The sequence below is a fragment of the Natator depressus genome, chromosome 1 (genome assembly GCF_965152275.1).
Source record: "Natator depressus isolate rNatDep1 chromosome 1, rNatDep2.hap1, whole genome shotgun sequence".
Lineage (NCBI taxonomy): Eukaryota > Metazoa > Chordata > Testudines > Cheloniidae > Natator > Natator depressus.
In genome coordinates this window covers 283752800-283770090 of record NC_134234.1, presented here as the reverse complement: position 1 = coordinate 283770090, position 17291 = coordinate 283752800, and the positions used below count along the sequence as shown (strand labels likewise).

Here is a 17291-nt window from a genome sequence, read left to right as displayed (position 1 = left end):
GGCAGGACAATTCAGTCACTGCAAAACAATTGCCTTACAAGCCATTTGTCTGACCTGGGCCATATCGTGAAAGGGAATTTGTAAGACACCTTTCCTGGCATCGATGACACAGTTACTGTTACTTGCCCTAATGAAATCCAAGCCAATTATTAGCTCATCCACTGTTTCTGCCACCAAGACTTCTTGTTCAAGTTCCAAAGTCCAGTTTTTGGATGGGTGCCCTTGCCTCCATCACTGTCTCCATTAAGACCAGTTAGGTGGTTCAGTGTTGGATCCCTGATTCCCTAGCCTTTTAAGAACATCTGGTTTAATAACTTTGTTTGAGCCAGCATCAGTCACTGCTCTGCTTGATTTATGGATCCCATTATGCATGCTAGCCGGACTCCAATTATTGTTTGTGTAACTGCCCATATCTAACCAAAAACTTGCCCTCCATGAAGGTTTATTCCCATCAGCTTGGTGTACTCCTATTTCCTGAACAACGAGAGGCTTTCACTAGACACTTCAACAGTCTGTCTTGCCCTGTGTTTAAATTTATAGCAAACCTTTTTTTTTTTTTTGTGGCCAGTTTTAACACATTACCAGCATTTAACTGAACTGTTTTTTTGTCACTGCCAGTTTACCTTCTTTTACAAATCAAATTTATCAGTGTTTCTAGTTGTTCACTAAGATCATGAACCAGATTAGAAGCTCTGTGAAAGAGGGGATATGATTACAGGACACATGGCGATCAGCTTCTATCTTCCTCGCTAGTGGTTGTTTCCTCTTATCATGCACTGCTGCAAGGAAAGATTCAAGTTCTGTGGCAAATTTCACTTGATCCGCAAGTCCAAGTCCAGCTGCATCTATCAACTGGTCCATCATCAACTTGTCCTGGAAGGCCTCATTGGTGTCTTGGTATGCCAAGATCACAAGTTCCTGCTGGTCCTCTTCTAGGTCAGGTGGGGTTTCTTCTTTCCCTGTCCTAGCTCTTATCTGTGCCCTGGCCTGCTCAGCTTGATGGCGAACTCCAAACTGCATGTCAAGGGCTTGTACCAGTTCTGGATAACTGTTTTCTGGGATTAAGTTCTGCATAATCAGAGCTTGAGCACTCAAATTGGCTGCTAGTAATTCTCCTTTCTTTCCCTCTTACCAGCTATTCTTTTGATATCTAATGTTGAAGTGAGCCACATAAGCCTCCCATGGAGTCATTCCCTCATGCTCCATCTTGGTTCAACAGGAAGACCAGCTCACAATTTCTTTTTGGAAGCTGGTAGAACCCTGCATGGATACAAAATTCATATCTACGGATGTAAATCAGTATCTGTGAAGCTGCAGGGCTCTACCAGGAACTGCAGCAGCGAAAGCAGCAGCATGTCGGGACGCCATTCCCAGGAGCCAGCACCCTGCGCTGGCAGCTCCTCTGGCATTGCTGTACTGCCCCCACCCCACCCACTGGGGCAGGCACCAGGCTCTCCAGCACCTGTTCCTGGTCGTTATAATGTGTGTGAGCGGCTCGTAAGCCCCCAGACATAAGTCCCTTCCACGCAGTGGCCAGCGTCTCCTGTCTGGGGGCGTACGAGCTGCTCTCACACACTAGCATGACCAGGGACAGCTGCTAGTGGGCAGAGCTGAGGGTGGTACAGCCATGCCAGAGTTGCTACCAGCATGGGGCACTAGCTCCTGGGAGCAGCGGCCTGACATGCTGCTGCTTTCACCGTTGCATTCCCAGTAGAGCCCTGAAGCTTTGAGGATACTGATTTTTATATCCTCATCCACGGATATAAATTTTGTATCCATGCAGGGCTTTAGAAACTGGATCCTGCTTTTGACACCAGTATTGCCCCTTTTCTACCCAAGTGTGTAGTCAAATGTCAGGGCCCAGTGGTGGTCCAGGTGGAGGTAAAAATTGATGGAATCTGATATTCTCCATGATGCAGTTTTGTTTATTTACAAGGAGTATACAAAGTCTTGCTCCTATAAATACAGGATGAACCAAAAGCGAAAGAAGCAGTTTTTTAGCTTACAGCCCCATACCTCTTTCTAGCGACCATGAGACCCAAAAATGCTCTTTAGCTTTTCCCGCGGTCACACTGTGCTCACGGGTTAGCATTTGGCTTCCTTGCTTTTTTTTTTTTTTTTTTTTTTTTTTTGCCTCTGTTCTTGTCTACACACACGCGTTTCTAGGCAGATTCTATTAGGTCTTATTTTACGTGTGTCCCCATAAGTGTTTTACGCAGCTCGTAAGAGGGATTTCATACGTTTCCTTTCAGTTAATGAGTCCTGATGCTTAGAACTGACAATTTTCAATTGTTCAGGCAGTTGGGGGTAGGCTTAGGCCATGGACACACTACATCTTATACTGACCTAAGATATGTTGCTCAGGGGTGTGACTAAGCCACCCCCTGAGTGATGTAAATTACACCGACCTTATCTCCAGTGTGGACAGTGCTATGTTGGTGGGAGAGCTACTGCTGCTCACGGTGGGAGAGCTCTCTCCTGTCGGCTTAGAGCGTCTGCACTAGTAGTGCTCCAGCAGCAAGCTCTATAGTGTAGCCATAGCCTTAGTGTTTCTGCTCCCAACTAAAGAACTGAAAGATCCGAAAACAAGCACCTGTCTTAGGTAACAGAGAGTACTCAGGGTAATGCAAAAATTACTTTAATGGCTTGAAACGCAATAGAAAATGGATAAGGTATTGTGTATATAATTACTTGCATCAGGTGAATATACTGGGAAAAATAGTTTACCGAGCGACTCCTGGACAGCAGAAGTTTTCAAAAACTGCCAGTGTTCTGTGGCTTCTCAAGCAAGAGATGGTAACCTGGAGACTACTGTCCTCACTTTACAGGTAATTTTTTTGAAAAGTATGTTGGTTTTACTTTTGCAGTGAGTTAGTAACTTGGATGTGTAGACTACCGGATTTATATTCTGCATGGAAAAATAGTTAAGCAGCTTTGTTTAGTGTAAACATGCTGCATAAATGTTCATAAGAGTCAAAATGGACTTGTCATTGCATAGGTATTAAACATGAATGCTAGACAGATCAGTGAGTGGCTTCTTCATTTCATTTGTATTTGTAGGGAAGACTTACAGTGGGAGACGCATAATATTTCAATATTTTTTCGTATTAACCATTAATAAAACTTTGTACTTTTGTCTCTAGAGATAGAATACAGTCTGCCCTAGAAGATGAAACAATGTTTGAAATTGCGGTAAGCTTCATGCTATAGTGAGCCCTTTTATTTTGTTTAAGGGACAACTTTTAAATCTAAATACACTTGTCTTCATTCTTTGCAACCCAAATATTGTACCACTCAGAACTTGAAAGTAAAAATGAATGTAAACAAAAATTAAACTGATTCGATTTTCATTGTCTAAGATGAGATAAATAAGACCTAACTGCATAAATTATTAAAAGTTAATCAGATTAAATGTTCATTTCTGAATATTAGTAACACAGGAATTGGTTTAAAATATGATTAAATTGCATCTGTATTACCACTCCATATAAAGATGGAAAGTTTGTTCTAAGTGGTTATCTGTCCATTTCTCTTAAGCTCCAGGGTGTTTGCAGATAATGGTGTTTCTATTGGATAGTCAAGAGTTGAGAATTTTGTTCCATCTTCAAGTAATTGAATGATATAGGAGGCCTTGGGATGTTTAGCATCTTGTCATCTTGATTTCTCTTATGAATGCAGACTGAAGAGTTTTGAAAAGCTTTCTTGGTCTATGTCTCTCCTTGCTCTTTTTATTACAAAACAATGTTTGCAGCCTGTGCTGGTAGAGTATATTTAGGAAGAGTAAAGACTAAGGGGAGTAACTTTTCTTTTGTAAAATTCAAACTACATAGTCTTTGTCATAAAATATCTCCAACTAATACTGCTTTAGTTAAGGAGGAGAGGCCTATCAATATTTCTAAATTTAACTCTAACAAAAATCAACCCCCTTCACCCTGCTTCACCCTCCCCCTTAAAAATCCTCCAGGTTTTAGCAAGAGCCTCTTCTCCTGCTTTTGATGAGGGTTTAATGGGAATTAGATCTGTCTGGGAAAGGGGGAATGTTGAGTTGTGCTGACCATTTTTTCATTTTGTAACTTATGGCAAGGGCACTTAAAACCTTGAGTTAGCACCCATTTTTATTTTTGTATAAATCTAAAATAAATACTCGAATAACCTGACTGGGATCCAAAGTATACCAGTATCTTCTACCGTTATCTAATTTGTAACATGTCACCTATGGACTGATTCTGGAATCTCATGTTTAGATGCAGTGGTGAGCTGGAGCCGGTTGGCACCAGTTCGCATGAACGGGTTGTTAAATTTTGAAGCAGTTTTAGAACCGGTTGTTAACCCGCTTCCCTGCAGGGGGCGCTGAGGCTTTGATGGGCTCCGGCCGGGAAGTGATGTAATTCCTCCTCTGGCTGCTGGGGGTGCTGCGCTGCAGGAGCCATGTGAGCTGCTGCCTGGCCCTGGGCACAAGCCCTGGTGCTGCTGCTGCTCCCCCGACCCCTGCCCCTGGGGCTCCCGCTGCTCCCTGGTGGGTCCCCGGCTGCTCTGCTGGGCCTGGGCTGCCTTCTGCTGCTCGGGCTGCTCCGAGCCGCTCTCCCTGTGAGCACCCTGCCCGCAGCCAGCCCCCTTCCTCCAGCCACCCCTGCACCTTCTGCCCGCACCAGCCCCTGCCGCACCCCCTGCCCTGCCCGCAGCCAGCCCCACGCCCCTGTCTGCAGCTGGCCCCATGTCCACTGGTGCCCTGCAGTTCCCAGGGCAGTAACCCTGCACACCTGCTTCAATGAGGGGGGCATGGAGCAGCTGGGACCCACACATGTGCACACCCTAGGGTGACCAGACAGCAAGTGTGAAAAATCAGGACAGGGGGTGGGGGGTAATAGGAGCCTATATAAGAAAAAGACCCCAAAATTGGGACTGTCCCTATAAAATTGGGACATCTGGTCACCTTAGCACACCCCCAGGGAGTGGCGGGGACCCACACATGTGAAACGGAGCTCATTTCTAGTTCAGGCCCATCTTTTTAAAAAAGAACTTTAGGCAGGGTTAACACACACCCGTATTTTCCCGGATGGGTCAGGCTTTTTGGTTCTTAAATCGCCGTCCGGGAGGAATTTTTAAATTTTAAAAATTCCTCCCGGGAAAATATGGATCTTTGGTAACCCTGTTGGTACAAAAAATACATACTGGGGCACATCCCTTAAATCAGAACTTTTTTATAGGGAACCGGTTGTTAAGATTTTGGCAGCTCATCACTGGTTTAGATGTAATTTTATTTTACAGTATATGAAAGTATATCTTTTCTATCTTGATATAATGCATTATTTTTTTCTAAGCTACCAATATAAAACTTGTAGAAGGTCAGTGGATATGATATTAATTTGTCTTCCCTGAATTGTCTTGTTTTTGCCATTTACATTCTGACACCTAAGTTTATTTTTTAATAAAAAAATAAAAGCTCTTTCTTAAATAGGTTCTAAATGCTAGCGAAAAGACGGCTGTAGGCATCTTGTTTCAGAAAGACTCATTGGTTCGACAAAGCCAGGTATGATTTAAAGATGGAGAAAGATTTGGGAGTAGATAAGCTAACAAGCTTTAAATATTTGTTTATACTCCATTATAAACTATAGCAAATGCTATGTAGAGTATTAAACTGCTTCTAGCACTATATATTTCTCTAAAATGGGTTTCCTTGGTTATATAACCTCATTAGGGATATTATATATTGTTCTTTTTGTGACGGCAGAAGTTGCTTAGTTTCTGCACTGATGGAGGCCAGATACTTGAAGTTAATATGAAAAGGGCAGAGGATTAGGAATCTTGAGAGCTATCCTTATCTGGCATATCCTTTACTAGCCAACATATGGAGCAGAATAAGCTGCTAATCAGTATTGTAACAGGAATGGCTAACAAAAGCTGGGATTGAACATGCAGTCAGTCATGCTTGGTTACTTAGGAGATGAGGGTGCAGTGATCTGGACATATATGTACATCTTAGGATACACAGATAATGAATAGGCCAGGATTGAGCTGGGAGGCTGGTATTCTATTTGTAACAGGCGTGTTTTAAAAAACAGCTTAATTTTATATTCCAGCTGGTGGTAGATTGGTTAGAGAGCATTGCCAAGGATGAAATTGGAGATTTCTCTGACAACATTGAGTTCTATGCAAAATCTGTATATTGGTGAGTAATTCAATCATCATTAAGGGTCATGCAGACGTTTTCTCTTGTATTATGTACACTGCATGCTTTCTACAAGTATTAAGGCAAACTGGTTGATAGAGCTGTTTTAACAACTTAATGTTAGCTTTTAAAAAGCTGGCAACGCCTTTCATTCTTTTTTAATTCTTAGAGTTTTTTAAAAAACTCTAAGGATGTTTTTTGGTCAACTGTTGACATGGTGACTTTCCAAAAGAAGAGAATGCAGTGCATTTTTTTTAGGGAAAACAAAAGTGGTATAATGTGAGTAGTTTTAATTTAACCTAGAGGCAAATCATTAACTTCACTTTTACTTATTTTTGTGAGTAATATATGTAACAGACCAGAATTGATTTCATAGAATATCAGGGTTGGAAGGGACCCCAGAAGGTCATCTAGTCCAACCCCCTGCTCGAAGCAGGACCAATTCCCAGTTAAATCATCCCAGCCAGGGCTTTGTCAAGCCTGACCTTAAAAACCTCTAAGGAAGGAGATTCTACCACCTCCCTAGGTAACGCATTCCAGTGTTTCACCACCCTCTTAGTGAAAAAGTTTTTCCTAATATCCAATCTAAACCTCCCCCATTGCAACTTGAGACCATTACTCCTCGTTCTGTCATCTGCTACCATTGAGAACAGTCTAGAGCCATCCTCTTTGGAACCCCCTTTCAGGTAGTTGAAAGCAGCTATCAAATCCCCCCTCATTCTTCTCTTCTGCAGACTAAACAATCCCAGCTCCCTCAGCCTCTCCTCATAAGTCATGTGCTCTAGACCCCTAATCATTTTTGTTGCCCTTCGCTGGACTCTCTCCAATTTATCCACATCCTTCTTGTAGTGTGGGGCCCAAAACTGGACACAGTACTCCAGATGAGGCCTCACCAGTGTCGAATAGAGGGGAACGATCACGTCCCTCAATCTGCTCCCTATGCCCCTACTTATACATCCCAAAATGCCATTGGCCTTCTTGGCAACAAGGGCACACTGCTGACTCATATCCAGCTTCTCGTCCACTGTCACCCCTAGGTCCTTTTCCGCAGAACTGCTGCCTAGCCATTCGGTCCCTAGTCTGTAGCGGTGCATTGGATTCTTCCATCCTAAGTGTAGGACCCTGCACTTATCCTTATTGAACCTCATCAGATTTCCTTTGGCCCAATCCTCCAATCTGTCTAGGTCCTTCTGTATCCTATCCCTCCCCTCCAGCGTATCTACCACTCCTCCCAGTTTAGTATCATCTGCAAATTTGCTGAGAGTGCAATCCACACCATCCTCCAGATCATTTATGAAGATATTGAACAAAACCGGCCCCAGGACTGACCCCTGGGGCACTCCACTTGACACCGGCTGCCAACTAGACATGGAGCCATTGATCACTACCCGTTGAGCCCGACAATCTAGCCAGCTTTCTACCCACCTTATAGTGCATTCATCCAGCCCATACTTCCTTAACTTGCTGACAAGAATACTGTGGGAGACCGTGTCAAAAGCTTTGCTAAAGTCAAGAAACAATACATCCACTGCTTTCCCTTCATCCACAGAACCAGTAATCTCATCATAAAAGGCGATTAGATTAGTCAGGCATGACCTTCCCTTGGTGAATCCATGCTGACTGTTCCTGATCACTTTCCTCTCATGTAAGTGCTTCAGGATTGATTCTTTGAGGACCTGCTCGATGATTTTTCCAGGGACTGAGGTGAGGCTGACTGGCCTGTAGTTCCCAGGATCCTCCTTCTTCCCTTTTTTAAAGATTGGCACTACATTAGCCTTTTTCCAGTCATCCGGGACTTCCCCCGTTCGCCACGAGTTTTCAAAGATAATGGCCAAGGGCTCTGCAATCACAGCCGCCAAAGATTTGTCTACAGTGGCTAGGTTACTGACACCACTGTGCTTGCTAATTTATGCAAACACACCTGCCTTTATTGCTGCCTTGTTCTACCCCTTTTGTTTATTTAGTCAATTGCCAAAATCCTAGATTGTAATTTTTCTCTGCCAAGGGACTGTCTGTGTAGTTTATTCAATGCCTAGTGTAATAGTACTGTAATCACTGTTTGAGCTCATTAGGTACCACCACAATAGAAATAATTAATAGTTAGCCACCTGGTAGTCATTTTATTATTTAAGATGGATGAATTGGATCACACTTGTGTGTGTTAATACAATGATCTGTCCCTTCACTTGCACCTTATTATTTCTTTGCTCAAGTCCTTGTCGCTGTTACTGTGTCTATAACACCTTGGCAACAATAGTTTTTGTCATATTCATTCTCAGCAATGGGTTCAGGTCAGAAAATACCAAATCCCACCATGGATTTTAAATCAGACTTGAAAGGCTAATGATAAGTTTGGGAATGCTGAAGTGAACTGAGTGTGCTAGCCTGACTTTAGAATTTAGAATTTTAAAATACAATCTAGTTTACCACACTGAAGTGATTCATTCATCCAAATAAGGGAAACAACTCTCCGTGAATTTGATCATATATCAGTTGGTGGTCTACTTTCATGTTTTTAGCTGAATTTTATATTTACACAACAGTATTATAGCTGACAGGCCGCAGGGTAAACTGTAGAAATTGATACACTGAGAACCCATCTTGTGAAGAATCAAAGTATCCATCAGTTTGTTTTGATGTGCCATTTTGGAAAAAAAACAATTGATATTTTAAATGTCTCTTTAAAAAGAACATTTCTCATTGCTTTTAGGGAGAACACTCTACATATTTTGAAGCAGCGACAGTTCAGCGCATACATTGGAAGTACTCGTCCCCTGGTAACTGAACTAGTAAGTATAATTTAAAATGAGGTTTGGCTTCATAGTAGGTGGAAGTTGGATTTTTGGTGTAATTAGTATTTTTTTCCTACCTAACACAACTTCCCCAAAAGTTCAGGAGTTCTGTCTTAAAAATGGAAAAACTCCTGTAGTAGATTTTTTTTTTCATTTTTATGATAGCAGCCCTGAACATCTGGGGAAATTACGTACACTATCTTTATTGTTCTGGGCATCTGACTTTAGTCCATCATGGATTTTGTTTTTCTTTCCACCTTCCCCTTTTTTCAGCAGAAGTACTTCTTAGCTATTCATTGAGGTGAGTGTCTTTATTGGTACTTTTTTTTTAAAGTGCCCAAAATGTTACGTGCTTCAAAACAAACACTATACCTACCCAGAAGAGCAAATAGTCTTGATTTAACTTGACACTACATGTGAAAATCATAAATCAATAAGGGTAAAGGAGGATGGGGTGGATTAAGGACAAGTGGCAATAAAATAACATGGTTACGCAAACTATCGTGTTGTGCAAGTGCCTTTCTCATTCACTTTTTAAAATTCATTTTTTAATTTTAGTTACCTTTGCCCCTTCGCTTAAAACCTCACTTCCAAAAACCGTACAAGAATAATTTGTGTGACAAAGGTTAGCTTGATTAAACAGATTTGGGGAGGGCATGCCAAATGTAAGGGACAGATGCTCATGGAGCAAGGTAATAAACAGGGTACAGTAACTCCTCACTTAAAGTCGTCCTAGTTAACATTGTTTCGTTGCTGATCAGTTAGAGAACATGCTCGTATAAAGTTGTGCAAAGCTCCTGCTTTGTCCACTGCTTGCAGGAAGAGCAGCCCGTTGGAGCTAGCTGGTGGGGGCTTGGAACCAGAGTGGACTGGCAGCCCCCCTATCAGCTCCCCGCTCCCAAAAGTTCCCTGTTCGGCAGCCGTCCAGTAGGCTATCAATTGCCAGCAGTTCAGCTGTCTCTCCCCCCACTGCCATGTGCTGCTCCTGCCCTCTGCCTTGGAGCTGCTCCCAGGAGCCTCCCGCTTGCTATGTGTGGGTGGGGGAGGGAGAGGGGGCTAATGTCAGGGTGTCCCCCTCCCCCCACTCCTGCCCCCCGCTTATCACTTCTCCATAGAGTGGGGGCGGGACACGACAGGGCTCAGGACGGAGGGAGCTTGCTGGCCGCAGCTGCTGTCTGAACTTCCTGATCTAAAAATGCAATGTACTTAAAGCCACACACACACACCCCGCCCCCGTGTGTGTGTGTCTGTCTCTGCCATTGCACTCATGCTGCCTTGTAGAGTGTGAGGCTACATTAACAACAGTGTGTTAACCCTTGAGGGCTCAGCCGAATGCTAGTTCATTTAGCAGTAAGGTGTTCCCTGGGAAATATCCTACCCTCTTCCACCCTCTAACTTCACCACCTCAGCCAAGCTTCACAATCATCATTGCTGTGTACAGTATTAAATTTTGTTTAAAACTTATACTTTGTGTGTGTATATATATAGTTTTTTGTCTGGTGAAAATTTTTTTCCTGGAACCTAACCCCCCCATTTACATTAATTCTTATGGGGAAATTGGATTTGCTTAACATCATTTCGCTTAAAGTCGCATTTTTCAGGAACATAACTACAATGTTAAGCGAGGAGTTACTGTATCAAGGATGATGTGATTGGAAGTGTCATAAATATAAAGGGAAGGGTAAACACCTTTAAAATCCCTCCTGGCCAGAGGAAAAATCCTTTCACCTGTAAAGGGTTAAGAAGCTAGGATAACCTCGCTGGCACCTGACCAAAATGACCAATGAGGAGACAAGATACTTTCAAAAGCTGGGGGGAGGTAGAAAACAAATCTCTCTCTGTCTGTCTGTGTGATGCTTTTGCCGGGGACAGAACAGGAATGGTGTCTTAGAACTTAGTAAGTAATCTAGCTAGATATGCGTTAGATTATGATTTCTTTAAATGGCTGAGAAAATAAGATGTGCTGAATAGAATGGATATTCCTGTCTGTGTGTCTTTTTGTAACTTAGGGTTTTGCCTAGAGGGGTTCTCTATGTTTTGAATCTAATTACCCTGTAAGGTATTTACCATCCTGATTTTACAGAGGTGATTCTTCTTATTGTTACTTCTATTAAAATTCTTCTTTTCAAGAACTGAATGTTTTTTTTCATTGTTCTTAAGATCCAAGAGTTTGGGTCTGTGGTCACCTATGCAAATTGGTGAGGATTTTTATCAGATCTTCCCCAGGAAGTGGGATGCAAGGGTTGGGAGGCTTTTGGGGGGAAAGACATTTCCAAACGGGCTCTTTCCTAATAAAATAAACCCGGTCAGATGTTTGGTGGTGGCAGTGGAAGTCCAAGGGCAAAGGGTAAAATAGTTTGTACCTTGGGGAAGTTTTCACTTAAGCTGGTAAAAGTAAGCTTAGGAGGTATTGATGCAAGTCCCCACATCTGTACCCTAGAGTTCAGAGTGGGGAAGGAATCTTGACAGGAAGAGTGGAGAAAAACAGTGGGGAATATGAAAGAAGGCAATGTCAAATTTAGATTTGGGCTGTGTGATGTAGAGACCTAAAAGTAAGGACAAAATGTTTGTTTGAATTGGATGTGCAGCACTATTTGTAAGCTCTCTAGGCCAGGGCACACTTTCACAAAAGCTTATGCTCAAATAAATTTGTTAGTCTCTAAGGTGCCACAAGTACTCCTTCACTTAGCACAATGAAACCCCAATTCTGTTTGGAGCCTCTGGGTCCTACCATCCTCGTCTGGTTTCCTCCTATTATTATTTCTTGTATATTGAAAACCAAGGGAGGACTGTCCAGGAAGGAGGAGTAATCAGCTGGATCAAATGCAGAGGAAATGTCAAGAAAGATGAGCATAGGCTTTGAGGAGGTGGTTAGTGGCATTAAGAGCAGTTTAAATGTTTTGAAGAAAGCCGAAAATAGGCTGGAGTGGATCCACAAGAAAGTGAGAAGAGAGGAAGTCAATGTAACAGTTGTAAACGGCCTTTTCAAAGAACTCACAGGTAAAGGAAGGAAAGGAAAAAGTCTGCTATCCGGAGAGGCAGATTACAAGGGGGAAATGTTTGTGGTGAGGCAGATTATAAGGGGAAAATGTTTGTGGGGAAAGGAGCGAGAAGACAGGGCTTTTGGGAAGGCGAAAGGATTGAAATTGATGAACAGTAATCTCTCTGGCTCAGTGACTGGGGAGGTGAAGAGGAATGTAATGCCAGTTTTTAGGCAGACTAGTCAGACTGTTCTCAACATGAGAAAGTGAGTACAGATGGATTTACTATCATTGAGAACCTTTAAGACGTGCATACAGAGGGAAATGTCTGCAGTGTAGGGGATGGAGGATTCATCGTCCCTTTTTCTTTTTTTCTTGTAGGACCCAGATGCCCCCGTAAGACAGAAAATGCCACTCGATGATTTGGATCGAGAAGATGATGCCAGGTTACTCAAATACCTTTTCACTCTTATCAGAGCTGGGATGACGGATGAGGTAAGCCACAGAAACCTGTAGTGTCCTTCCCTTTCCTTCAGACTTGTTCAAACGTTTTAAAAACTGATGTAGTTCAACCAGTACGAACTTCTGTATGGACACGCTTATATCAGTTTAGTTTTCATCCGATTACAAGTGCTGATGTCACATGTTAGCTAAACTGCTATAAAGCAGGTTTTAACTGATATGAGTGTCCACACACTGAATTTAAAATCATGCCTTTAGTTAAACTAGTGCAACTTTGAGTTGAGAGCAGGCATTATGGTAGATAAATTGGACTTAGGGCTGTCAGGCCAGCACATTAGTAGCACTGCTTGGTGCTAAAGTGACTTAGTACTGACTGCTCAGTGCTGTATGATACAGTTAGAACATCTGAAAGAGTTTGTAAACTGGGCCTTTCAAAACCATTAAATTATCATGTGTACCTCCTTTTTCACGTATTAGTGCTGTACAAATTTGAAAAATAGCATAATTGATTCTTTCAGGTTTCTGTCTAGTAGTGAATTGCAAGGGTGCTTTTTCTCTTTGCTGATATAATCCTTTAAGAAAAGAAACCATTCTTAATGTCTACCACAGCCAAAACCATCATTAATGATGACTCTGATTTGAAGCTATGAAAATAGCACCTGGATTTCAGGTTCACTAGGAAAAAGATGACTCTACTTCATTTCCTTTTTTCTTGTCCCTGGCAAGCCATAAATGCTTCAGTAGTCGGATCTCTGTGAAGAACTCATGGATGGGCATGAATAGGATATTAGGAGTTTGTGCTTTTGACCAGCACAAAAGAGGTTACTCTTCTCTTCCATTAATCCTTTGGCTGAATGTAGCTCTGCCTCTTTTTTTTTTTTTTTTTTTTTTTTTTTTTTAAATAATACCTTACATAATTTGTGGTGTAAATTTACTATTGCCCACAAATTTGAGGGGAATTACAACACTGTCACTGTGAGGTCAGCCTGCCGTGGGTATGTGCTGTGCTCTCAATTCAGCAGCACCCTTGCAGTTCCTATCCTGGGTCTCTCTTGGGGAGAGGCTCCCCATTGTGCCAGTGGTTTTCATGATCAATAATTAAATTAAATGTTTGTATTAGGCAGCATATGAAGGTTTCCGTGGTGGGCTAGGGGCTGCCAGGATGCTAGGCACTGTACCCATGCATAATGGGGGGAAGAAGTTGCTGCTCCAAAGATCTTACAATCTTAGGAACATAGGAATATAGTCACTTGTAAGTATTATCGCACTATCCCTAGCTATCAATGTTTTCAGTTTTATTCCCTCTTTATCAACATTCCCAAAAGTGATCAGTTACTGCAGACTCTGCAGCTTGAAAACATGACCATTTAACACAGTCTGCCTCAGTATTCTGACAATTCTGTCAGTCATGGAATTGATACATCTGTTAGATAAGTAATTGGGTGTGAGATGAGTAACCTTCAACAGTGTGTGCTCACTTACAGTCCACACAAGCCTATTTTTTTTCCTCCCTATCGCTTTTACTTCTTCTGTATATTCATATAGCTAGAGTAGGTCCCAAAATTGGCTTTGGGGGAACCAGACTTCTGGAGTAAGACTATTCATGGCATTATGTAGCCTGATTTATGTTGTCAGCACAAAGGATTGAATTTTCCAAAGTACCTGAGAGTTGGGTACCCTCAATCACCTTGGAAAATTTCACCCAAAAAGATGGATTTTAGGCCTTTGCACCAAGGGGCATATTTTCATAAGCTATAAAAGACTTCATCTAAAGCAACTAGAGCTGTCAAGCGATTAAAAAGATAATAAAATACCATTTATTTAAATATTTTTGGATATTTTCTACATTTTCAAATATATTGATTTCAATTACAACACTGAATACAAAGTGTACAGTGCTCACTTTATATTTTTGATTACAAGTATTTGCACTGTAAAAAACAAATAGTATTTTTCAATTCACCTAATACAAGTACTGTAGTGAAATCTCTTTATCATGAAAGTTGAATTTACAAATGTAGAATTATGTACAAAAAACAGCATTAAAAATAAAAAATGTAAAATTTTAGCACCTTCAACTCCACTCAGTCCTACTTTTTGTTCAATCAATCCTTCAGACAAACAAGTTTGTTTACATTTGCAGGAGATAATGCTGCCCGCTTCTTGTTTACAATGTCACAAGAAAGTGAGAACAGGCATTCTCATGGCACTGTTGTAGCTGGCATCGCAAGATATTTACATGCCAAATGCACTAAAGATTCATATGTCCCTTCATGCTTCAACCACCATTCCAGGGGACGTGCATCCATGCTGATGACTGGTTCTGCTCGATAACAGTCCAAAGCAATCCAGTCCGACGCATGTTCATTTTCATTATCTGAGTCAGATGCCGCCAGCAGATGGTTGGTTTTCTTTTTGGCGTTCGGGTTCTGTAGTTTCCGCATCGGAGTGTTGCTCTTCTAGGACTTTTGAAAGCATGCTCCACACCTCATCCCTCTCAGATTTTGGAAGGCACTTCAGATTCTTAAACCTTGGGTTGAATGCTGTAGCTCTCTTTAGAAATCTCACATTGGTACCTTCTTTGTGTTTTGTCAAATCTGCAGTGAAAGTGTTCTTAAAATGAACAACATATATGCTGGGTCATCATCCAGGACTGCTATAACATGAAATATATAGCAGAATGCAGGTAAAACAGAGCAGGGGACATACAATTTTCCTGCAAGGAGCTTAGTCACAAATTTAATTAACATATTTTTTTAATGAGTGTCATCAGCATGGAAATATGTCCTCTGGAATGGTGGCCGAAGCATGATGGGGCATACGAATGTTTTGTATATCTGGCACATAACTACCTTGCAATGCCTGTGACTTTGTAAATAAGAAGCGGGCAGCATTATCTCCTGTAAATTAAACAAACTTGTTTATCTGAGCAATTGGCTGAACAGGAAGTAGGACTGAGTGGACTTGCAGGCTCTGAAGTTGTACATTGTTTTGTTTTTGAGTGCCGTTATGTAGCAAAACAAATCTACGTTTGTAAGTTGCACTTTCACGACAGAGATTGCACTACGGTACTTCTATGAGGTGAATTGAAAAAATACTATGTTTTGTTTATCATTTTTAAGGTGCAAATATTTGTAATAAAAATATTATACACTTTGATTTCAGTTACAAAACAGAATACAGTATATATGAAAATGTAGAAAAACATCCAAAATATTTAATAAATTTCAATTGGTAGTTTTAATCGCACCGTTAAACAATAAAATGAGAGCAATCGCGATTAATTTTTTTGAGTTAATCGCATGAGTTAACTGCGATTAATCGACAGCCCTAAAAACAAGTAGTTAGAAGTGAAGAATATACGACAATGGGTTAAGCCAGCAAAGCTCTTGATGAAAAAAATAGGTGGTTGTACCATGGTACTTCTCTTACGCTGTTGAAAATACCTACTGAAAAGTCCTATATACATTCCCTGGAAAATAAAACCAATGAAAAAATAAAACCTGGAATTTTTATTTTAAGATCCTTTTAGTTTGAGTTTAGACTTGCCAAAACATAAGCACATTAGTTTGTGCAAAGAAACACTTTTGTTGATTAACCATGTTCTAACATCTATGCATCACTAGAGGAGAATACATGTGCTTTTGCTGCCTTGAAAACTGTTGCTCAGAATATCCTTTGTTGTTTTACAGGCACAACGCTTGTGCAAACGATGTGGTCAGGCCTGGAGAGCTGCAACTCTTGAAGGGTGGAAACTATATCATGATCCGAATGTAAATGGAGGTACCTAGATCAAAATTTATCTGAAGCAGACCCAGAAAGAAGGCATAGGATTTTCTTGTTGTCTGGATCTGTCTAAAGGAAACACAGCTCTTTGCTGTCATTTTAAGGCCTTTTTGTGTTTTGAAAACACTTTCACAGGTGTATGGTGAGGAGGAACCTTCTTTGTCTTTATACCTGACACCTTATGAATACTTTAACATTGAAATTTCTTTAACAATGATTAAAGTTGAAAGTGTTTCAACCAAATCCTGCTAACGCACCAAAAATTACTTTATTGAGACACACACAGTCTTGCTCACCTACATTTCTTTAAAGCTTCAAACCTTAATGACTGGGAAACCAATATTGAAGGTTTCCCGACAGCCCCTCACCACTGCCTTTTTAATCTTTCATCACACACTTCTGTGCTATCTAACTTATCCCAGCTATCCAAGCATTGTGCTCTCCTGAGCTCACCAAAGCAGGACTCCATTCCTGCAGCTGTTAACAAGTCAATAAAAGGTTTTGATAGTCAGAATTTCCCCTTTTTGGTATAATGAGGATGGTGTACAACAGAGGGAAAGGAGATGTCTTTGAGCCACATGGAAGGCTTTAAGTTCCCTGCCTCCTCTTCTGTATGCTCAGTACCTTGCAGAATCGAGCCCTGTCTGGACCCAGTCCAGTTTTTAAAAAAAAAAAAAAAAAAAGCATATGCTGTAGGTGCTTTGCTGAATCAGAGCTAGAGTGCCCAATATCTCACAGGATCAAGTCCTCTGTATCTGGATTGCCTATACCTCCTTATTTCTCCTCCATGAGCCACCAGTGTACTGCCCCTATATCTATATCTATCTATTTCTTACCCCAGAGTCTCCCTCTCCTATATCGCCTTTCCAAGATGAGTGAGCACAGATCCATATGCCAGTTGGCGCCTTGCCATATTTCCTTTTAGTTGGGTATCCCTCTGTTCATGTCCCTACCTCTGGCTCAGCCCAGCAGTGGGAGTGTAAAGGTCTGTTTATTGTTAATTAAGTTTTTGTTTAAGGACAAAACTGCAGCTAAACTTTTGAAGTACTGTAATTTTAAAACATGCTTACCACACTTTGCAGAAAAACAACCTGGACTGAG

At 41.4% G+C, this 17291-nt stretch overlaps 1 protein-coding gene across 2 annotated transcripts in view; it reads left to right on the top strand.

Moving 5' to 3' along the window:
• NUP107 (nucleoporin 107) overlaps window positions 1-17291 on the top strand; it is a 46351-nt gene that overhangs the window by 10170 nt on the left and 18890 nt on the right. For both annotated transcript variants that reach the window (XM_074942083.1, XM_074942084.1), the window contains 7 exons: window positions 2701-2828; window positions 3144-3192; window positions 5459-5530; window positions 6081-6169; window positions 8880-8958; window positions 12324-12437; window positions 16097-16187. In XM_074942083.1, coding sequence (XP_074798184.1) covers window positions 2701-2828; window positions 3144-3192; window positions 5459-5530; window positions 6081-6169; window positions 8880-8958; window positions 12324-12437; window positions 16097-16187 — 622 coding nt within the window. The remainder of the gene's footprint in view (window positions 1-2700; window positions 2829-3143; window positions 3193-5458; window positions 5531-6080; window positions 6170-8879; window positions 8959-12323; window positions 12438-16096; window positions 16188-17291) is intronic.